At 39.4% G+C, this 24,594-nt stretch overlaps 2 protein-coding genes across 5 annotated transcripts in view; both read right to left on the bottom strand.

Annotated features, from left to right (window-relative positions):
- Positions 1-9,360, bottom strand: part of CUBN (cubilin) — a 141,967-nt gene extending 132,607 nt beyond the window's left edge. The window contains exons 1-8 of the mRNA XM_077781257.1: positions 9,224-9,360; positions 8,933-9,062; positions 8,497-8,589; positions 7,472-7,510; positions 6,632-6,733; positions 5,643-5,746; positions 2,010-2,136; positions 371-539 (exon numbers count right to left, since the gene is read on the bottom strand). Coding sequence (XP_077637383.1) covers positions 371-539; positions 2,010-2,136; positions 5,643-5,746; positions 6,632-6,733; positions 7,472-7,510; positions 8,497-8,589; positions 8,933-9,062; positions 9,224-9,342 — 883 coding nt within the window. The 5' untranslated portion in view covers positions 9,343-9,360. The remainder of the gene's footprint in view (positions 1-370; positions 540-2,009; positions 2,137-5,642; positions 5,747-6,631; positions 6,734-7,471; positions 7,511-8,496; positions 8,590-8,932; positions 9,063-9,223) is intronic.
- An 8,507-nt stretch (positions 9,361-17,867) lies between these two features.
- The window catches only part of TRDMT1 (tRNA aspartic acid methyltransferase 1), a 29,174-nt gene continuing 22,447 nt past the window's right edge, over positions 17,868-24,594 (bottom strand). For 3 of the 4 annotated variants that reach the window (XM_021551686.2, XM_021551690.2, XM_021551689.2), the window contains 2 exons: positions 24,021-24,078; positions 18,503-22,998 (listed from right to left, as the gene is read on the bottom strand). In XM_021551686.2, coding sequence (XP_021407361.2) covers positions 22,735-22,998; positions 24,021-24,078 — 322 coding nt within the window. In that variant the 3' untranslated portion in view covers positions 18,503-22,734. The other variant, XM_021551687.2, reaches the window with a different exon arrangement.

The following is a 24,594-nucleotide window of genomic DNA, read 5'->3' on the forward strand; positions in this document are numbered from 1 at the left end:
TGAAGAGCAATCACAGGTTATATGGTCTGAGGGAACAATCAGATTTTTTATATTGCCTTAGGGCAGGAAACATACAGATATGAAAGTACTGCAGATGTATTATGAGAAGGTGACAGGATATGATGGATGTGAAGGTACCTGGAGACATGAGAGCTATTTAGATGCTCAGTTTAGGATGAGATAAATCATGCATTGGACTCCAATGCCTGTGTTACATATATAAAACACAACTTGCATTTATTCCGTAGAACACAGACCAAAGCGTTTCATGGAGTTACACTCATCTGCATCCTGTGTCTGTGTTTATGATATACAGGCAGCAGTACCTCTGCAACCCCATCCAACCTGAAAGCATGGAAGGATGAGATACCTGTAGGGCAGGGACCACATCTGTAGGAGCCTAGAGTGTTGTAGCACTGCACACGTGGATCCTGTGAACATGGAGGATTAGGGAGGCTGCATTCATCTATATCAGCGCTGCAGGCAGGGCTGCCAGGAGGGGACATCCAGCCAGGGTCACAGACACAGTGGTACTTGGGCTGCCACAGGAAACATCACATTGCATGTTTAAGGCATTTGCAATAGTCAATAAAAAGGCAGCAGGAGTTAATTTTATTAAATGACTCTCAAACTATAGCAAGAAATCTTTCAGAGCATTACATGGTTTATATGTTTTGTTTTGTAAGTTGTTTTAGTAGTTTTCTCAGTCTATTTCTTCTTCTGATTTTACTTTTAAAGTTCTTCAGATTATGGAAGCAATTCAGGCTCATTCATTAGATTCATAAAAAAAATATGTAATTTACCCCAGAGCTCCCAGAGAAAATAAGATCAGTTATGATCTGTACATAAACATAATTAAAAGTTATCAGCTTGCTTTTTAACCGGGGCAAAGAGATCATTGTAAGCAACTTGAAATCATCTTTGCTGTTTTCTTTTAATCAAATTATTCAGTAGTCTATGCAATGTGCAGCGCTGACATTAAAATGCAAATGCATGTTTTCTTTCAGGAAAACATTTTTCTCTCTAGCAAACTTTCCTAATGGCCAGATTTCAGCATTTATCTAGCTTTGGTCCAATTAAAGTTAATGGGAGCTTTATTGTTGATTGTCACAGGAGCAGACACTGTTAAGACAACACTGAACCCTTTTGAAAAGCTTTCTCAACAGAAAGTGGGCAGAAAATAAGTGATAAGCTTTGAAACTTCTAAAAATTAAGCAAAAAAATTAATTTATAGCAAAGCAAAAAAAATGTGCTGTGACTTGAACGGTGCATGGGCATACAGGAATATTAAGGAGCACCAGCTTGGCTGAGTGATTTTGGAGGGTTACTCTGAGTGTAAAGAGCCAAAGCTGGCATGGTCCATCTGTCCCTTTGGAGTGAACACCCTGTACCCAGATTCTTGCCCAAATGGAATGAGCTGGCTTGCTCCAGAAGAGCACTCAAGTGTGTGCTAGCATCTATCCAGTGCAGATGCTTGGAAAGACTGGGCCTGGAGTCAGACCCCACATCCACCTGACACTGAGGAGCACCAAAGATGAGCAGCAGCCACACAGTCACCATGCAGACCTGGCAGCTTCCAGGCCCCTGACACTAATGTGCCACTAATGTGCCACTTTTCCCAGGAAAAATAAGATTCATTATGTTTGTCCTTCTCAGTCATTTAAGCAGTAAAATATTCAAGCAACTTAGAACTCCCAAAATAATGAACAGTAAGAATATTATATTTCAAATAAGACTTCAACTTATAAAAAAAATATATTCCCAAACTCCCTATGGATGTAGCAGTAGATCTAATACTGTGACAAGTACCTCTAACAAGACTTAAGACATTTCTGATTTTTTATGCCACCCTTGGTACAACAGAGAGGCTGTTATGTGGTATAGTGACTATAGTGACCTTTCTTGCTGTTTTCAGCAGCAGTTCATGCTATGCAGTTTTGCCATGCTCAGCAGTATTTGCTGCCTATTCATGCTGTGCTTTAAGCTGAGGTTTATACATTGCTCCTTACCCTGTTGGGCTGGTCCCTTTCCTCATCAACGCAGAGGCCATGCCCACAGAGCCTCTCAGATCCTTCCTGGCAGTCATCAAACTTCAAGGCACAGTGGCGCCCATAGGTTTCTGGAGTACAGGAGCAGCTAGTAGTAAAAGTGGAAAGAAAAATCAAAATTTTGTCTTTCTACCACTGTTAAAGATTGTTCATTGCCATTTTCCACTTTATGGGGTGTTCCTTACAAAATACGTCTATTTACCTATATTGACAATCCTGCTAATAATCATGCAGAGAGGCAAATTTCCTGTTCAGCAGAGACTCAAGAATCATTTGAGACTTGTGTACATTCATGACTGTCTGGCCCTATGGTAGAATCTACAGCCTTTTGTTACATTCATAAGCACAAACCCGGAAAAAAAGAATAGTCTAACATCAGACTTAAATAGAATATGAGCATGGAAACCCCATTTCAGTCAAAGAGCACCCAAACTTCCTTGTTCAGTTATGACCATCATATGATGTTAGGTGCCTAAAATCCTACCTCTAGCAATACACAGAAATGTCATTTCTGCCCTGTTCTAGAGAGCGGGGTACTTTCACCCCCACACCACAACAATGGGCAGCTGCTGTCTCAGCGGCACCTCAGCTTTAAGGGGTATGTGGTGGGCAAGAGGTGGCATTTGGGTTTGGTGGGGTGGGAAGAACAAAGCAGTCAATTGAAAGAAGGCATTCTACTGGGAGGATCTGTTTTGAAAGCTGCCACATGCATCACACTGTTATTTATAGGGCAGAGCTTAGTTACAGCACTATACATATGTGGTGGAACTGAAACTGGGAACTTTTAAGCCATTGGATAATGTTTCCCTTTTCTCTGGCTCTTTATTTCCACATAGACAAAATGTGAGGCTCTGAAATACAATTGAAAGGGATATAAATGTACAGAAAATCTCCTATCAGATCATTAGCTTCTCAATAAAATGACTGTGAGACTCTTATTTGGATTCAAGTTTTGTGCTCAATGTCTGCAGCTTGCAGAGACATATGGCAGGTACACACCCTTCTTGGGTTGCTTTTAAGCTGCCTAATGAAAAGTGCTTTCTAAAAGCATTTCTCTGCAGAATTGGAATCAGGGTATTCTAGTGCAGCTGACCTGGACCTTGAAGCAATTTATATAAAATAAGCTGCTGCTTTCCTTCCACCATGTCACATGCTCAGCTGAAATAGCAGTTTGATAAGCCAATTGCAGGTAAATGAAGAGTACACCCAGGACAAGCAACCCACATGAACTTAAGCTTCAAAAGCCCACAACAGCTTAATGCTTAACTGCAGTGCAAGACAGCATGTTCATTATTGTAAGAGACAGCAAGTGCTTCCCATCAGTGCAGCAGCTCAGCCTGGGCAAGCAGAGGCAACAGGTCAGGGAACCAGATGACTTTTATATGTCTAAAGTACATTCAGAGCTTCATGTTCAACTTCAAAGGACACAACAAGGCAATCTGACCATCACCAAAGCATGAGAACAATCTCCTCTCTACTCTGCCACTGTCTCCTGTCCACTCTGGCAAAGATTAATCTGCTACCCATCTGAAGTTTCTCAGAGAAGAGCTTCCAGAAGTCGGTCACACTGCAAGGCACTTCATGTTGTGATGAGACACCTGTTATTTTGGTTGTGACACAGAAGTCTGATAGGCTTGGGGATTTTCACAGCTTTTCATCCAATTGATACAGTGTTCCCTTAAGATTCTGGCTGAGGAAGGTGTTTCTGGATACCTGCTCTTTTCCCTCATATTTCAGCTTTCTTGAGTTACAGGAAAACCATGCAGATAAATAATATGAACAAGGGGGGAAGACTGCATTATGTTCCATTTCATGTGCCCAATCCAGTACTTCTAATCACCTGGTATTATCTCTTCAGGCTATGGAAAGTCAGATATTACCCTTTTCTTTCCCTGCAGTCCACAATGGTGTACATAACTATGCCAGAGCATTAGTGGGCTGATCTGGGTTATTGAGCCCTAGAAAGCTTAGCAGGAATGTCCTCACAGTTGCTGAAAAGAGATATCATGCTCTGCCTGGGGATGGATTTAGCATTTGAGGAGCACTCAGAAATAAGTAAGACAATATGTGAAGGGAGACTAAAGACAGTACAATGGACTTGGGAAAGGGACTATGTAATAATCCTGAGTGTTTGATGCAAAACAGTAATATTAAGGTTTCAAGGGTTTATGAAGAGGTCTTAGTTCATTTCATGAAGCATTGATTCAGCAAGTACCAAGGAAGGCAAGCAGTACACCAGGGAAGAATCTGGGGAATCATGACTGTATTGACACAATGACAACACTTGTAAGAACAACAGACCTTAAACTTAATTTAGTCACACACCTCTCTGAGCACAATAAGAAACAAATAAAGGTAGATTGTTTTGTGTGTTGTTTCCTTGACAAATATCTGTTGCAGACAAGCTAGAAGCATCCTTTAAAATCAAATTAAAGCTTACAGGAAGTATCACACACCAGTGACACCTCAGCAGACTGAGGTGTAAATGCTGAAGCACTACAGGAGAACTTTGAGGTTCTTCCAAGAACTGACAAAGCACTATAAGCCAATGTTACATCAAGCAAATATTTGAGGGGGCTAGGATTTCTATGCTGAAGCAGGAGACAAAATACTTTGCAGAAAGCTGTGGTATGCTCTCCAGTGTCCTTGTTCCCATTGCACAGGGGTAGCTTTGTCTTATATGTGAAAGTTATTTATTTAGCAGATTATTTGACATTTTGGAGAATGAGACAGAAAATGTTCAGGCTGGCTTGCCCTGTAAGCAAGAGCAGCCAGAGAAGAATATGCTCCAGAGGCCTCATGTGTGTGTGGCTCAGCACCCAGGCAGCCCAGGCACCCCTTGGTTGCAGACAGCACATCTCCTCCCTTTCTGCCTGGCAGCACTGTGCATTCCTTGCTCGGCTGCTGTCTCAGCAGGGCCTGTGTTCTGTGAGGGGATGAAGGCATTTCACAGAATATTCTGTGTCAGAAGGGACCCACAAGGACCACCAAATCCAAGCCTCAGTGAAGGGCCTGCATGGGGATTGAACCCATGATGTTGGTGTTATTAGCACCCTGCTCTGACCAAATGGGTGTGCTGGAAATGCCAGTGATCAAGGGTGATCACCTCCTTCATCTCGTCCTTCACCTCCCTTTGATCTCAAGGGGTAGGTGATAGCAGAGGGATGGTAACCTGTGCTCTGCGGGCTCGTGTGTGAGTGCTGCTTACAGCCCAGCATCAGCCTCTGACTGCCCCAGCTACACCCCATGGTGCAAGAAATTTCCATTAAAGCAGCTGCACCTACAACAGGGGGCTGGGTTGCTGGAGACAGTCCCAACTCGCAGCCTTCTCCCCCACATGGCTCTGTGATGGATCTGGTTCCTGCTGCTCCTCTTGTGTCAAAGCACACAATGGCTTTGGACGCCTTTCTGTGTCTGCAGTGGACTCAGAGTACAGTGCAGTGAGGATTTTATTTATTCCCAGACTGCAAGGGGCTATAGTGCACCAATATTAAACAGACTTAATTCTAGAACTTGTGCTGCAGGCATGATATGGGGTACAAAAATAGCAGAGTATTCTACACGGGATATTTGTGTCTAGTTTTGAGAAGTTACCTGTAGCTGCCTGGTGTGTTCACACAAGTGGCTCCATTCTGGCAGCCTAGTGCTGTTCCAGCAAAAATCTGGCATTCATTAACATCCACTGAGCACAGGAGGCCCTAAGATGAAATGGAAAACCAGTTTATTTTCAAAATAACTGAGAAATGAAGTAAACCATGGCCCAAATGTTTAATATAGTTTTTAAAGATATACAAACCATGGGCTGTTATCAACACACATTCTCTTATGAAACACTATAACAAAACTTTATTTTTCAGCTGTGTTTCTGTGACCCTTACTATCAGTCAGATGGAGGTAAAATATATCAGACGTAGAAAACATGAGCAGCACATTTTTGTCATCCCCTCGCTTTCCAATTAGAAAAAGACTCAGAAAATTTTCTTATAAACTGTTTCTATCAGGAAAGCCCATAAATTTTGACCCAAATCGTGCTGGGATAAAGTTTAAGTTGAAATACTTTGAGAAGAAGATATACAATTTCCATCTCTGGTGCACCTAATAGCACCATTAAAGCATTTGCTAGTAAAGTTTCTGTATTTAAAATATTCAGAATGACACTGATTATTTACACCCCCAGTTTGTCTTACTTGTTTAAGACTGAATAACTACCATCCCTTCCCCCAGTCTCTGTGTAAGGTCAACAGCAAAGCATGCAGTTCAGTTCATTGCTCAGCAAAAGCCAGACTAATTCTCTGCTGTGGGAACTGCCAAGAATCACTGACTTCATGGGCCACTGCCTGCATGTAACATTGCAGGGTTTGGCCCAACGCTTTGAGCTTATTTTTTTAACACGTATATATTGATATTATTGAGAAGCAAACATGTAACTCCCCAGCCAATGAGTGATACTGCTGCTCTGCTGCTCTGCTGATTTCACTTTACCCTGAGCAACCAAATGCTGTGCTTTGTGGCAATCACTCTAAGCTAGATGCAGTCTTACAGTTGAAATGCACATTCTGTAGTTGAGGAGGCTAAAAACTCACCTGCCAGTTGCTGGGACAGAGGCAAAAGAAACCATCCAGTGAGTTTACACAGGTCCCCGAGTTCTTACAGGGGTTACTACTGCAGGCTCTCCTCTGGATGTCCTGAAATGCCAGAAAAGAGTAGAAAATTAGATTTGTGCTTAGCATGTATTTTCAAGACAAACCTTTTTTATTCCACCCACTCCCAATTCTTTCTTGAATTCCCCCTGCATTTTTTTTTCAGCAAAGTTTATTGTAAAAGTTTTGAGCTATTTCACTTATCCCTGTACAAAATAATGATGCTGTGATTGCTTATACACAGAATGGCCAAGCACTAGGATGAGAAAAGCCCTGTAAAAAGCAAATATTAATAGATACTCTTCTTCAGCAGCAGACTGGGAGTCTAGATGGAAGGTTATCTTGTCTTTTTGACTCCATGGGTATTTCATCTAATTATTTTTACTGACATTGTAGGTGTGGCTTGTCACAAGCTCACTGGAGAAGCAAACAACAGCTGAAACTTAGTTCCAGTACAATAAAAATCCAGTTTGAGTTTCTGGTCTTTATCTTGACAGACCAGCGAAGGAAAATTTCACTTCTTGGTATCTACTTGTTCTTGAATGTACATGTTTTCCTGTTATGAAATGCAGTCTCCTACACAGTTTATATTTTGTAAGAAGGCATCTCACCTCCTCCACAAATCTTGGTGCTTTTTTAACCTTCTGTTACCAAAAAAAGTTTTCCTGAGGAATGCAGGAGAGGAAAGAAATAATTTAGCTGTTTAAACATTAAAACCTCACTTTATTTACTTGGGGCTGAGATTTTCTTTTCTGATCTCTAGTTTGCTTCCCATTTACTTACCAGCTGTAAGCTTTGAAGTTGGTTATCGAGCCTCAGGATCTGCAAAAGAAATGTGAATTACATTGTGCTTAGTATGAGAATGACCACAGAGGTACTTGCTGGATACTGGTAAGCTCACAAAATTATTTTCCTCCGAGAAAAGAGAATAGCTGGTATGTGAAACCAGGTGACAGTCAGATCCAAATGAGGCCCCACTCACTGAGATTTTGGTGGGTTTGGCTGTGCAGAAAATGACAGCTTAAATATGTCCCAGCTTGGATCCACAAGGCAAGACTCAATCTTGCAAAGATTTGTTCAGATGCTGAAAACAGAGAACATAAATATTCCTGTGGGACTGTTTGGGTCCTCAAGGACCAAATGCGTGACAAGGATGGAGACAGAGCACCGAAAGCCAAGAAAAGGGTCTCCACATCTCAGTGGGCTGTAACCACATACAGCAAGCTGACACTGAATCAGAGACTGTGATGGACACCTATTAGCACAGTTTCTCTAAAGGAAGGTCTCTTGCACTATAAAGATATTTTCCTATAAGGAACTTGTGGAAACACTGTAACAACAGACACTTAAATCGGGCAACCATTAAAAAATTTTCTCATGCAAAAAAAAAAAACAAACCACTTTCAGGAGCAGGGAAGTGACAAAACTGCACTGATCTTTTCTTTCCACAGCAAACCCCTACAGCCCATTTAATCTATGGAATGGGATGTCTGTGTAACAACTATGAAAACATATATCGTCCATTTCCAGAATTCATCCACTAATATTAGAGGATATAGTCAATACAGATGCTGACAATGAACAAAGAAGAATCACAGTAACTGAAAATTTTGGGGGGATTTACAGAAATATTTCCATTGTCTACAGAGTTACTAAGTATTTCAAAATTAAACACAGGCTCCAGGCTGATATTAAATAGGGATTCTGCTCCAGTTCCCTAAACTGGGTGCAGAAATACTACAATTAATCACTGTGAGGAATGGAAACGCGAGAATGCTGGAGGAGGATAACATGAAGGTATGGCTCACCTTGGAGGTCAGCAGAGTAATCTGCTGGGATACATTCTGCAAGGCACCACTGGCTTTTTTAAGTTCTTGAATCTCTGTGCTACTGTCTCTAACCTAAAGTTAAATGATAGAGATAATGTGAAACAAACTTTGACTTTTCAAAATCTTAGGAAAGTTTAGTCCTTGCATAACTGTACTATTATAAAGTTTACTTAAATACAGACAGCTCTACTACATACACTATTTAATCTTTTCATTATCTTTAGTGATGACAGGATTACTTTACAAGTTTTCAATAGCTTACTTTCATACTGCAATAGCTTACTTTCATATTAGACTGCTGATAGACAGAATATAAAATAAAATACAAAACATATCAAACACTTGTGAAAACAATTTAACTATTTATATGTAGAAATTAAAATGAAAATATATTAAGGGAAAATAACTATATCACCTGACTAAAAAGTTCTGCAAGGTCTTCTCCATTAATTTTTACTTTTCCCAGTGGTCCAGTTCTAAATTCAATATTTTTGCTGGAGCCAGCATGGAACACTAAATTACCCTGCTCGGAGGATAAACGAGGCCTGTTGTATATGTGAAAAAAAATAAAATAAAGACATAATTTAGTTACACATATCTGCCAAAGAGTATGGAAAATAGAGCTGTAGTAAAGCCATTCTGCCCCCATTACCAGCAGTTACAGGCCACCATACCAACAAATGCATTTGCAAGCAATGGTACTTACTGCTCATCATAAGTGGCTCTTTTCTGCCTCTTTTTTTCATGGTGGTTTGGGTCACAGCTCAATCCAGTCAGTAATAACAACACAACCACAAGCTGAGGAGCAGGAAGAGCCCAAAGCATTGCTCTCCTCCAGCTGTCCTGCACTTGAAGTGAAACCTTCAGTGCTGGACTGGGCTGTTGTGAGTCCAGGTGCCCTTTGCTCTCACACAGCTCCTTGTTCACAGGGTGCCCATTCTGCTGCCTTGTCTTGCAAGGGTGAACTTTATCTCAGACACCTTAATTAAAGATTGACAGCATGCAAATCCCCCAGACATTAAATGCATTTTTCTCCTTTTGTCTTTTGGGTTCAGGAGCTTTGAAAGATCATTAAATGGAATCTGCCTGTATTTTATCACTATGTCTTTGCCCTTTGTACAGCTGAGCACCTTTGTGTCCCTGAGCACCCTGTAATCTGCAGAAAGTGCTCTACCACGTGCTGCATCACAGGAGCGAAGAAAAGATTATCTGGCAGCACTAAAGGACCTAAATTTTTACCAAAACAGTCTCCTACCTCAAATGTAAAACCCACAGTGGCTGGCAAGGAATATTTGTATTGAAAGAGAAGCTTCCAGTCAGTAATTTACTGGGCAGATGACACAAACAAGACAGCAGTGCTGAACAGCATGCCATGGATTACAACAGCAAAGTACAATTTTAACTGAATATGGTTGCTCTGACTCAAGGGTGACTCAGTCCCCACATGCTGAGGCTCAGGCTGTTCCTGCTGAAAGCCATGAGAGATTCCATGTCCCACCTCCCCTTTGCTTTTGCCAGAGTCTCCACATTCCCCTTGCACAAGACTGCTGTTCTTTGTTCTTCCAGCTTAGAGGAGCTCTTTCTGTGTTTTCTTTCCTCATGCTAGGAGCTTCCTGACGCCCAGGTCCACCACTGTTCTTTCTGATTTTCCTTTTTGCTTAGTAGACATCTTATTCAGGTTGCTCACATTTCAAAACTCTACTGACAAGAGTTGCAACAGTTGTAGCTTCTCTTGCTTGTAGCATCCTTTAAGCACCAGACTTTCCTGGAAGCCATGCACTTCCTAACCCTACCCAGTCTTTCCTTCTGCTCCAGTTTGTACTTGTCACCTACAGATGTCCCAGAGGTATGTGGAACCTTCCCTGGAGCTGGGGGCTTGAATTCTATTCTTGAATTGAATTCTTGAATTGAACTCTACAGCTTTCACAGATGGAAGCATTATGAGCTCAAACCAACCTGGTAAGAAATTGAATATGGCAACAAAAAATACTAATGTCATCTCAAAAAGAGACAGATGCACACTGAGGACATGAATGCTAAGTCAGAACAGCTAATGTTTGTGGTGCTGCCACAGATCATGTGATCTTCACTGTGAATACCAAAGTGGTTTAGGCTGTATCAGCTGTATCCCACCATTTTCCCAAAACTTAGATTTGTACTATATGTTATTATCTGCGTTTTCATAAACTTACCTTGGAATTCAGAACACCACCAGCCCGCTGACCATGTCCCTTGTGCTCCCACTGGGTGTGATGCAGGTAACCCAACAGTCGCTGCTGCTGCGAGGGATCTGGAAGGGTGGTGGTGAGGCTCCTTCTGAGCCCATGGGAGACAGCCCATCCCATGCACCTGCTGGTGAGGAAGGAGGACAGCTCTGTGTATATTCACCTGCTCTGCAGCAGGGAGTCTATCTGCTGTTCCTGCCAGAACAGAGAAACATAAGGAAAACTTTGCATGTGATGTCCTTTACCAACATGAGGGATAATATTTCCATAAATATATAGAATTTTGTTGTAGGAAATATGACTGCTCCATTCAATCCACATGAGCTATGTTTTTTTAATATCAACTGAGAATCTGTCCCTCCACCTTTTTTATATTTACTATTGTGCTTTTTGCTCTGAAACCTCTGTTCAGGAATAGGACAGCATAGGCAAATTATCAATATTTCTGTCTAGTCGACCAGACACCTTCTGCCTCTGGGTATCCTGGCACTGTCCATTAAACTGGTGCTCATTAACATTCTTCCTGTTGATTTTGAAGTCTGTCTGGTGGGGATTTTTTCCTCTTTTTGCTTTGATTTTCTTTTTGTTTTTACTGAGTTTGTGTAACTGTCAGTTGGATGTCAACTTGAATAAACTCCAGGCCAACTACACCTGCACTCCGTAGCAGACTGACTGAATGTCTGTGTACTCCAGGAACTTACTTTCACAAAGTCCATTTTATGCTGACATTTCTTATCCTGGCCTTTGACTGTGGCCCACAAAATCATTTCTTTCCTCTCTTCATTTCTTTTGAATGCTGAGTATGCATTGCCCCTCTCTGCCGCCCATCAGACCTTGATTCAGGCTTTCCTTTCCAATTAATTAACTCCAATAAACCAACAATCAGTGAGCAATAAACTATTAAGGATGAAGACAAGGCAAGGAAGAAGAAGAAATTCATCTTCTCTTACTGCAGGCTTTATAGCTTAGAAAATGGTTGGCCTGAGGACCAGCTGATTTTGACTATGCACTGATTATAGGGTGGAAAGAGAGGGTTGGACACCCACCTATTTGCATGACACACTATTTTCCATTTCATAAGACCTTCCAGATTTTAGTTAATTTAGTCTTCCTAGTGAATGCACCTCAGGCTGGCCAAATTGAGAAATCTATAAACCTTCTTAAGGACAGAAATAGGTCCACACCTTCTAATTTTACTGTAATATATTCAATTGAGACATAATTTTTGGAGGAACATAATGGAAAAGATACACATTTCTGGCACAAGAATAGGGGCTGTTCTTTCTAACAAGAAGAGCTGGCATGAACCTCTCCTCCTGGGACAGGTCATTCATTACCTCCCTAAGATGAAGGCTCAGAAAACAGCTCTAAAGAGCATAGGTTGTGTGCATATTTGGCAAGAGTAATGGAGTGTTTGTCTCTAATTCTGGTTGAAGTTCATCCTGTACTAGCAAGGACTACAATTTACCACCATCTTGTGTAGCTGTGTGACATGAAATGGTGGTATTCCTCTATTTCTCCAGCAGTATGTGCCTGCAATGCAAAGATAATGGTGTAGAAGACAAGAGCTGATTCAAATCAAGGCCACATGATTCAATACACATTAATTACTCCTAGGAAGTAACTCAAATACATGGACATTATGAGAGTTTTTGACAATTTTACCCGTTTAAATGGAGGAAGAGCAGCCAGTGGTGTGTATTCAAACCTGGTTAATTTTTTAACATTAGACTAAAAAATAATCAATTTTTTCCCTCTACAGATGCAAAAAAAACCCCAAAATCCTTGATCCTTGTTATTCAATGTTATCACTTTGCAAATAATTATAAATCCAGTCCATTGCTGGTTAAATACCAAGTAGAACACATTTAGAGAAGTCTTCCCTCAGCTGTGCTCATATCTCCCAGTACTTCTGTCTTCACTTTCCTGGATCCTCCTTCATCTTTCTTCCTAATAATAACCTAGAGTTCAAAAGTTACACACAATGTATGAAGTCATACTGTTACCTCCACATAACTGCAAATTCATGGTGTAAACCCAGCTCCACATTGAACTCAGGATATCCTGTGTGTTCCTACAGCTCTGAGACAACCACGCACAGAGTTGGTAGGAGGCCCTGTGCAATGGATCAGAAACCATGGGGTTTACATCAAACATGGGTGACTCTGAAAAGTAACATTCCCCTTGCTTTTCCTTACCTACAAGCACCTACCATCAGTCTTTCCCCTTCTTCATGAATGTCTTGAGAGTTTTATGGCCACAGCACCTTCCCCAGGGGCTGCAGCTGTTCAAGCCTCCATTTCTCACACCCCTCCTAAAGGATTTCTTTTTCTTTTCAGCATTCTGCTCCCTGCCACTTGTTTAAGATTCTGCTTCCTCAACACACTTGATGAAGTTCATAAGTTACCTGCTAATGAAGTTAAACTACCTGGCCAGGAAATTGAGTTTTTCAGTTTTTAATAGCAAATGACAAAGAGTCTTGATTTAGGTAACCATTTAAGCTGAAATTGATCTACTGTCCAAATTCTCCCTGGATTCCTTTATTATCAGTAAGATTTAACAGATTAGTTTTTTAGTTTCCTTATGAGAGTTTTATTTTATTTCTTCTTTCTGGTTTTTCTTTCTACACATTGTTGTTTCTATAAACCACTTTGATGCCTCCTATTCTCCATTTCATTCTTTTTTGCAATTAGGTTAATGAAAAGCTTCCAGTCAGTTGTATTGGCTTTATTCTTTTCTATTGATTATTCCAGTCCTTTTAACACATTCCAATGGCTTTAACATACACTGGAGTTATTTTTAGGGACTTCCATTGGCATAGCCACCCTTCTTCACTAATAACCCTAAAGCCATGAATGGACAGAACCTGCACAACCTCCCTCAGATTCATTCTGTTCTGTACTGCTGGCTTTCACCAAGAAGCTCAGTACAAGCCATGTCTGTAAAGTGTTTGCTGTGTCTTGAGGCTGTGGCTGTAAGTACTGGCATTCTGTCACCATACTAAAGAAGCAAAAAGAGTCATCATCCTGGGATAGAAAAGATCTCTCCAGGTCAGTGGATCCTCCAGGTCACTCCAACAGTGGCCAACAGCAGACAGGAAATGAAGGGTACACAAAGGGGTGAGCAGATACAGTACCTCCCCCAGGTACTCTTTTGGCCTCCAGTTATTTGCAGTTCAGGAACTTCTTCAGTCAGAAGATTTTTCTTACAAGAACTTGTCCAGTCTCCTCCTTCTCCACAAGTTTCTCTTTATAACACAAGTGCAAAGAATGAGTAATGCCTTACATTAATTGTGGCAAATAAACAGTGAAAATGCCAATAAAAATATTAATTCAGGGAAGAATCCCATTTTAAGTGTATAATTTATAAACAGAATGAGACTAGTTTATTTTTAAAATACATACAGGCAAACATTTGAACTAATAAAGACTATTAGTTGCAACTACATCTGAGAAAATATATGTAAAATATATGTACTCAATCAGCATGCTTTGCTTCCAAGTGCCAGTTGGCAATTTAAAAATATTTGAATTGAAAAGGCCCATTGCATGGACAGAAGCACAACACAAACATGCTCTCACTGAAGTTGGGATTTCAGGATGTATTCCTGCATCTAAAATGAGAGACATTCCTCCTTGGAGGAGATTTCAGGAACTTTTTTGCTGCAATTTCCCAAATCCTAGTGAAAGGCATCCAACCAGAGTGGCCATCTGACATCCAACAACTCTCTCACTAAAAGTGTTGTATTCCAGTTGATTTAAACCCTTCCAACTCTGCTTCTTGTTTCAGCAGAGCTCTTACCTGAGAAGGCTCCTCATCCAGCTTCCTCCCACTGTCAACAGGACCAGGTGGAGGACAATCAGAGAACAATCCAGCTCTTTAGCCTTCACGGACAGCAGCCTGGCCCTCTTGGGCCATTATTTCTTTTCTTTAACAGCTATAACCAACAAACCTTACAATCAACTAAAGACAAAAATAACAGAAATCTTGTCCTGCTCTTTGCAACAACATTTAAATTGACATACTATCACTACTCAGTATTTCATAAACTTCTCCTAATGAGGTTGTAACACTACAATACTCATTTGCACAGGTGAAGGGGAAATGGCTACTGGAATTAATTTTGGGCTCTATGTCTACTTTTTCATGGTTTCACAGTATTTTTCCATGGGTATTTCTTTGATCACTTCCATTTTATACAATATTTACATAACACTGCTCAGAAATGCTAGTGCTCTTAACCAATTATTATTTAATCTCTTCTAAATCCTTACTAATATGTCATATTCTTTAAATAATATGCAGAAAAAATACAACACTTATGTGGTTGTAAATACATAGAAGACAAAATATATTAAATTGCTAAGGAAAATAAATATAATTCAGTATTTATACAAGAATTCAAGTGTTAAACTTTGTATGAACAGCAAGAAGAGGAGCTAAAGGACAAGCTGATAATTGAATAATTCATCCATGAGATGTAACAAATATTTTCAAAATTTTCCACTTATTTTAGAAATGTGTAATAACTGCTAAAACAAATTGTATAGTCATTGAAGCATTGGGACTGTTCAGATTTATATTGAAATATCTCTGTCAAAACCAAAATGTTCTTTTCCTTGTTTAAATTTAAGAAATAGCTATCATCAATCAATGTTTTCTCAGACTGTAATACAGACATTCCTGAAAAGCCTTATAATTGTCCTATCAGACAAAAGTGAGATAAAAAAGGCTCTGGACAGGAGCGTTACATTCACTGCATGCAAGGATGTACCTCCACTTCAAGCATCAAAAAGTACTCAAACTCATTGCATTAAAAAAATGGTGTTTTAGTAATTTTGCTGCTAGACAGGTTTCTTCATGAGTATAGGGAAACCCCACACTAACTCAGATAAAAACTAGCTGGTATAGGGAATATTTTTGTAAGTCAATCTGCAAGCTTAAAAAATGACTACATAAATATAACAACACCAAATATGACAACCTTTTTCTCAGTGGAAATTCTCAAATTTAAGGGACTACAACCACATTACCTCACTCAGATAATAAAATGTAATTAAGGCATGCAAATGAATGAGGTACAAAATCAAAAATCAGATTCTGGGTATCGTCCTCCCTTTCCAAAGCTGTTTTCCAGATTTTACTTCTTCACCTTTCAGCTGCTTTTGTAATCACATTTCATTGCAGTGAAAATGCTTAAGCTGAAGTTGCAAAGTACAGCAATGATGTAGGCTGCAAAGTACTTAGGATTAGGAGACTGCCTGGAAGAGGAAGCAACATGATCATCAAGTGAGGTCAAGCAGGTACAACCCAACAGAACTCAGTAAACCAGTCTATTAATAACAAACCAAGGGGATAAGCAGCACTCACTCAATTCAGCTGCACCAGTATTACAGGGTTAGCAGGGGTAAAATACACAGATATGTATTTACAACTCTGAATTATTTCAATTTTTTTTCCTTCAGAAACAGCTCAAATTAGCAAACAGATTCAGTCTTCACAATCATATTGAATTAAAGTTCACTATCCATATGCAACAGGCTCTGTATTACTGTATCAGTTTTAGGTGCAGCTAGGTACATTTCGATTTACACTTCAACACTAATTTACAAGTGCATATAAAGCATTAAGATATGTTCTACACACAAAGGAATTGAAAATTAATTGTTAATAATAATCTTTTTCCAAATATTACTACAGTGAAGCAGAATGAATAGAATATTTACATGATTTAGCAAAAGGAAATTCCAATTTATATTATCAAATTGATATCCTTTGTTTTCATACCTATGTTTGGAACATAATAGACAGCAATAGATCTTTATACAACCACATTTCTACCAAGAACAAGACAAACAAGACCATACAGATACTAGTTATTGATCTGGCTGATAAATCTACACAATAACCATTGTGGGTATAGGTAACCATGGTTCACTGTCAAAACCCACCTGCTCTTTGCAGTTTAGTAGCCAGCACAGCAGTACTTTTTTGATATTTCAGTACTACAAGTGACCAGGTGAGAACAGAGGCCAACTTCACCTTCTCTAGGGCTTTCTCCAGAGCACTTTCAGGAGAAACCATTTCCATTTCTCTTTTACAGCTGGAACAGCCCAAGTGGGCAATATACTCCTGGAGAATCAGACAGGCTGAAGTAGGTCAACCCAAGCTTTCCCTGGTATAACAAAGCAGCAGGCAAATCAAGACTGAAGAAGAAACGCAGGACCCAGCATAAGATAAAGCTGCATGAATTTATCTACATACATTTATTTTTAAATTGTTTTCTGGACTACAGCAGATTAAAATAACTACAGTATCTCTACAGCAGCTCTGCTCTCTGTGGTCTTCACTTTCTCCTGCACTACCAAACCCAGATGGAACATACCAAGACTGCTCCAGTGTCATCCCACTGGTTGGGGGGAGAGAGGGATGAAAACTCAAATCATTTTTAGGGCTGGCAACTTTAACTTACTGCTTAGGTATATGATCAACTACAAAATCCTTCTGTCTTCTGGCACATAATCTCCCTAAGGATGCTTACTAAGTATCATTTTAACTCTTCCTCACTCAAGCTGTTTTTAATCTAAATACCAATGGGAAAATCCCAAAGAAAGATAACTAGATCACATGCTTCTTTAGAGGGCTTTCAGTTTTCCCATCATTTTCTCCATAATTTCAGAGGTACTGAACTCACAAGACTTGATTACAAACCCACTGAGTCCAGCTCTATGAGGCACTGTGCAGGGGAGCACTGGGGATGGCCACATGCAGTGGCTTCACCTCAACACACACTCCTAACCCCAGCACTACTACCAAGGTTTGTAAAGAAATTTTCAGAAGAAGCCCATATAGCTTTTCTCCAGTTCTTATGTCACAGAAACCTAAACATGGAGCTTTACATTTTTTTAATGTCTTTTACATGTAGGTCTTTGGTAAGGAGCAGTGATCTTATCCTGAATAATACAAGAGAAACAGGGAAGTTATTGTCAGGCCTGTGATAATCTTGAAATATTTTCATTCAGCTGCAACTAAACAAGTCATTCCAGACAAATACAGCTGGGCTCCAGAATCCTATGAGTATTTAAAGATAAGACAACCATAAAGAACAACACTAGGTTTTAAGAATTGTATATAAAATATTGAATTTATTAGTTTCATGAGCTACAAAAATCACATCAAAATTTCAGATCATATATACAGTAAAACTTTTCAGAATGGATCACTTACATTTAAAGATTAAGACATTTTTCACATAGAATTTAGTCTCTGCACCTAATTGAAACAGCTTTCACAGCTTCACACAGTACTGAGTAAATGGCTTTAAGATAAAAAATAAAATAAAAAAGTAAAATATAATACTCTTATCCTTTCTCATTTAAGTATTTGCATATGCTGCCATTTTTCATTTTGCAAACTATAAAGAACTTTTAAATAAAGCAAAGAAGTCTGTAAATTGCCATTTAAATTAAACACCTATAAAGTTTAAATCCATCATGAATGCAAGTTATTAAAAAGATATCAAAACTTTTCAGCAAAATGTCTGGACAAATACATTGGCAAGCTCTGGTTTTTGTCCACGTTCCATCAGCTTTCTCCCAAAAGGCGGAAGTATTTTCTGTCACCAGTCCATATGCATCAGTTTCAGGTTCTAAATTATTCAAGTAGAATGGAGATCAATTTTGCCACCACGTGTACGTTGAGGCTGTTTCCCAGAAGACGATAGCATTGCTTTACTGTTACCTTTTCAGGAAAACCTAAAACAAAAACATATAGTGCAACATCACTAGTCTGGGTTTGTTCCTACTTTTTAGTCTAATTTTTCTTTTCAGTGAACATTTCTTAGTGTAGTTATCACAAATTGCAGCAGGATTCACCCTCTCTCCAGCCCCCCACAAAATTCACAAAGTTACAAAACCAATTCACAAGCAATTAACTGGATTTATATCAGTTCTTCTATTATCAATACTGCCATCTATGAAGTTTCACAAGAAGCTTCAAAACATTCCTCTGTTGTGTAACTACTGCTGATCTACCTTCCCTTCAGAGAGCTCAAAACATCCAGCAGTCTCAGGGAGGGGCAGCAGCACTAAATCCCTGCACAACTGCTACTCTAGATAACATCCACAGAAGAACACGACCACAGCAGAAAGAAAATGTGACAATTCTGCAGATGGACTAAACTGTACTTCATAAGCTTTATATTGTACTTCCCACATGATCCCCTCTATCAGTTCAGTCAAATCACAAGTCTCTCAGTGCAATATACCACCCATACAGATTAAATGATGAGCAAGGCTTATTCAGTGAGTGATCAAGCAGTTGAACAATTTCCATGTAATTCAATGCTGACCCCATTAAACACACTCAGAAATACAGACAGCAGGAGATATGTCCTTCCCATAGTAAGTGCATGGCCTGGCAGAAAGGGAGAGCCAGTAAAAATGACACCAGCCCAGGTATTGTGAAAGAGCTGTGCTGTGTAGTGACGCCCAAGCTCCTGAGAGTGAAGCCCTTTTGAGCAGCCAGTTTGTCTGCTCTGTCCTTGTTTGCACTCTTACCTTACTCCAACTGTGAAAGGTAAAGTACATTTGCTTCAACCTGAGTGAAAGATGAACAGCAGTGGCGACTTAACTGTTAGGGTCATATAGTAAACTGCTGAAATTTGACCACGTTCAATTATTTCATCATTCCCTAAGAAGAAACATGCAACTTTGACTCAGAGGTCATCACCACCCCAATTAGCTCAGATGCACAAGCACACTGTGAGTTCAAGTAGTGGTATGTATGTTCCGAAATTTTCACAGCTGTTCAGAAAAAATTCTGTTCCAGAGAGAGCTCAGGAGAGAACGTGGTTGGACAGTTATTGAGCCAAGGGAGGCTCTGAGGAGGAGGTGGTGTCTGGGAGGAGTTGTTCCATCCTTCTCTGCCAGTTATTAATGCCTCGAATGTAGGCTGCTTTGGTAAACACATCTTCTGCCAGCTCCATCCACTCTGCCCAGCTTCCTGGCATTCACATTTGGGCAACCGTTCCTCTGTCTTTGGAACAATCATTTGCACTCCCACACACACTTCCTTAGATGGAGTTTTCACATTCCATCAATGAATAAGGTACAGAATAAAAGCATTTTAAAAGCACACATGAAAATAAATATGTATTTATGTACACACACATGCACTTACAGCCCAAGAAGCCTATCTGAATACTGAAAATGTCAGAATTTTTCCTTCTACCTTTTGGCAACCAAAAGCCAAGAATTAATTTTCAGAACACATGGTTTCCTTTATCCCAAACCTCCTCCCTCTGACTGTTAGCATTGTCTTGCTCTTTCTATCTTCTTGGCTCCAGAGTGGCCTACATCAGAAGGTCAGATTCAACAATACTCTCACTGCAGCATTTATGTCACACACAGTACCTGAGGACATTGAGGTCTTAACAGCACATACTTCCCCACCACGCTGGGTTTTGTTTCCTAAAAGCTTGCATGCATTGTTAATAAGAAAAATGGAAAACACATCCTGACACCACTCTCATGAAAGCAGGTCACAGGTGCAAGAACACTGTGTTCACTTTTAACGATATTGCTGTGGGACCCACCAGAGTGACTAAGACAAATTACTGCAGTATTTCATTGAACTACACTGCAATTACTATCTATACCTTTTGATGTTAAAAGCACAAATAAATCTGGTCATGTTAAGAGTGAATAATGACATTAGCTCTGGACCTCACATATTATAAAAGGCCATCAACTTCTTAAAATGCAGAACCATTTAGACAATCATGTTTCTTCTGATGATACTGTAGCGGCACTAGTAACAGCATCTGTTAAAAAGCTGCTCACAGTCTGTTCATATAGTTTTCAGCTTATAGTTTCCTCATGCTTCAGTTTCTTGGACCAATAATGTATTTACAGTGGGTACAATTCCAAGCTTCCTGGTTTTGCAAATTTCAGCCTCAATGTTGCTGTCACTATAGAACACAGTAGCAGAGAACTTTTATCACATTTTGCTCTGAAAATACCATATTTCACAATAATTACTTGAAGTTTAGCATAGGAGAAATGCTGTCAGGGCAACACCCTTTGCTGAAGCCATAAATATATCCACTTAAAAAAAAAAATCCAGAGCTTGCAAATTCTCAAAGGAAACTGAGATTATAGTACCTAAATTCACTAAAGATTTCTATCAGCCTAGAGTCAAATGACACTTTTTTTAAGCAGAAAGTGGGAAAAGTTTTAAACACAAAGAAATGTCAGACTTGTGACTCAGTGCAGGGGGAAATGCATGTTCTCTGACTCAGGAGTATATGCCAGAGGAAACCTCTGAATGAGAGTTAGGCTTCCTTTATGTGTCATCAAAGTTGGAAAAGCACTACAGAGAGAGAAGGGAACTGCACGGCAGTTATAATACTAACTGCCTTTTGCCTTATGGCAAAAGGCTACTCTCCATTGGAAGGTGGAATACCAAACAACAAAAGACAGGTCTGCTAAATGAACACATTGTACATGGTGATGATCTGGATGAGCCTCAAATTCAGAAGCCTGCTTTGTCTTCAGAGTTCAGTTCTGGTTTGCAAAAATATTGAACCTCACAGGTGTCTCTGCAGATGAACTCTGAACAGAAAGCAAGGTATCACTCCAAGCACTATGAAATTATAAAAGTCAAGTTTCACAAACTGATCACTCCAAAGAAGTGGAGTCTTTCTAACATAAATCTCTCCATTGTCTCAGTTCTCCCTTTGCAAAATACAACACATTAACCCTACTGCACCTCTCAGTAATGTTGCAGAGACTGATTAACAGTGGAAAAGCTCCAGGTGTATTTAAAAAAAGAGAAAATGGGCAATTTCGTGCTCAAGAGACCTTGAGCACCATGATAAACCTATACAAGCCCATTCCAGCTCTGTTAAGTTCAAATATCTTGTCATCAGTCTACATGAATATGAAACAGAGCTGTGCTAAGAGGCTGTCTGCAAATAGAACAGAACCATTAAAGACAAGAGGCCATGAAAAAAACATTGCATGTTGGTATGTAACAACACAGCACACACTTGCAAACTCAGAAACATGTAAGCTTAGTGCTGGCAGCTCTAGTTTCACTGTGCAACCTTGATAATGTTATCCAAATGTAGCAATTTTGAATATAACAAGTAATAAATAAAAAACAAACTACATCTGTGAAAGAAAGAAATACACAGAAACAAGTCACATTTCTCAGAACTCTAAGTCACTAAGGAAGTCAAAGCAAAAGATAACAAATTACTCAAGGTCAGTGCTGTCTTATTCTTTGAGCAATCTGGTCTAGTGGAAGGGGAAAAAGATGATCTTTAAGGTCTCTTCAAACACAAACTCTTCCATGATTCTGTGTATTCCTCTGTTGCTGAGTGACAATAAATTGATCTGATGTGATGTCAACAGGACAGTTTCTTAGCAGACAGTAACAGCTACACTTTCCTGTTTGCCCTTTTTAACAAGGAGAATTCTGATGAATTTACTTCAGGTTTAATTCTTGTTCATGTGTATCCAGTGTACTGATACTGCTGGGTCTTGTTCCTTGACTCCTTCCTCAAAAAAAACAACCACTTAGAAAATGAAGAAACTGACCAAGGGCTGCCTTCTCTAGAAAATAGAGATGGCTTAGTAAACTGGTTACTCCTCAACAAAGAAATATCTGTAGCATCTGAAATTCCCTGTCAGCAGCTGTACATGTGTGGAAGGGAGAAAGCAAGCAGTTCAAACACTGAGAACCACAGACTTCCTAAGCTAGCCTATGTTGATTACCACAGTTGTGAGTAATACTGACTGCTGAATAAATAGTTTCAACGTTAAACAAAGGTATTCCTTCACTGTGCTTCACTAACAGAGCATTTTGCATGCCAAAACCTTCTTCTTAGCTTATGAAGATAAACTTCATCACAGAAGCTGGCTCTTACAAAACATGAAAAAAACTAGTGGAATTTTAGAGACATTCAAAGTTAGCCAAACAACAAGAATCAATCAATCATAAGAACTGAGTGGTCTGAAAAAAAAATGCAAAATAAAGATTGGATTAGTCCCAGTAAAAAAAAAATATATATCTTGGCATTTCTGAAGAATAATGTAGAAGTGTGTATTTTGCAGCACATACCAAATTCCAAAGGGAATCCATGAAGATTTGCTATTTCTCTTGGGGTAAAGTACCTCAGTCTTAGTGTTGATAATTTTATAAGCTGCTCTTCTTCTGGTAATTCGTCAATGTGTTTAAACACTGATTCAAGCTATGAAAAATAATAAAACCAAGAAATATGACTGATGCAAGCCAGATATGCAAAATTTACAGTCACATCTTAATAGAATATTTCCTTAATTATCCAAGTGACAAAGACAATAGCATGTTTTGCTTGAAAGTGTCATTCGTACTCTGTTCTTGCAGACAATATCTCAACACACACACTTGCAAGAAAGAAATCAATATTGGCATGAGGATGTTCATCATTTCTTCCTCCAATTCCAAGCTATACCAATACTTAATGGGGCAAAGAATAAACATTTGTTAATGACAAAGGACAGTGACTCAAAATAACTCAGTAACAGACCATTCATACCAAATAAGCTGTGTGGATGCAGCTGTTTATTATTAATACTCTAGCTTTGAGATTATCCTGAGTCCCAGAGCTGCATTCCTCTTATGCTTAGAAATGCCCTATAATATTATTGAACAGCACAGAAGTGCAGGAGGAAAGGGTTGTGTACAACACAGACTTTGTGAAAAGTATCTTTGAATGCTGATTAACCAGTACATTTATTACCTTCCCCAATGCCTAAATACCACTTGGTCATGAGCTTAGCATCAATAGTAGAACTTTTCAAAACACTCTTCGCAGATAAATAATAATTTTGAAATTCAAACATGTTAAATATCTGACAATATTTCCTGAATTATATGCATACAAAAAACAGCTCTTGATTCACTGTACTGTAGGTTCTCCATAGAACTAGTAATTTTTAAGGTTTTCACATACCCTTGTGAAACCTCTGTATGACATGACAGATAGTAAAATAATAGGTACTCATATTCTCCTCACAGAGAGACACAGTTATAATTTTGGTCTAAACAAACTGCTGTCTAGGAACACAAAGTAATCCAATTGGAAACTCAGCTGCAATAAAATGTACATTTAAAAGATTTTTTCTTATAATATTCAGAATAACAAAGGAGAAGACAGAAAAAAACCCAAGCTTTGAAACAAGTCTCAAGTTTTAAAATAAGTAATTTTAATATGTTAGATCGCACACTTACCTGTACATCTACTGCTGTTTGCAGAACTGAGCCAGTCCCTTCTACATAGTGTCCATACCTAAACAACAACAATAACAAATTGATATTTGTATTTTCACTTGATTTCATGGCCTTGACAACTGCAAAGGTGCAGGGAGGTTACTTAGGTTCCTTAGCCTTGATGAACAAACAGCCTCCTGGACAGATATAGCAGAAACTCTTGTTATAAACTCTGCTAACCCTGGAGTGCAGTACCCTCTGAATGTGCTCTCTGGGAATGAGTCTGCCCTCAGTGCTCAAGGGTTTATCCACACTAGTGTCTTATACATGGCACCTACACAAAGCCAAGGAATTCAAGAATAGGAACACCAAAAAAAATCCCCATCTACATTGCCTAACCCAATTTTACATTCAGCAAAATGTGTTAAAGGTCAAATGGTCCCAGAGGTTCAAATTAGTACTCCTTATTAAAAGGAGGACCACTAGTGTGAGCCTCCAGATTTCATGTCAAAGCATTAGGAACAAAGTGGTTCAGTCAGGTTTAACTTCTGGTTGCTTGTAGATTTTCTACTGAAGGAAGGGTGATGGCCAGGCA

Source organism: Lonchura striata, chromosome 1 (assembly GCF_046129695.1).
Source record: "Lonchura striata isolate bLonStr1 chromosome 1, bLonStr1.mat, whole genome shotgun sequence".
NCBI lineage: Eukaryota > Metazoa > Chordata > Aves > Passeriformes > Estrildidae > Lonchura > Lonchura striata.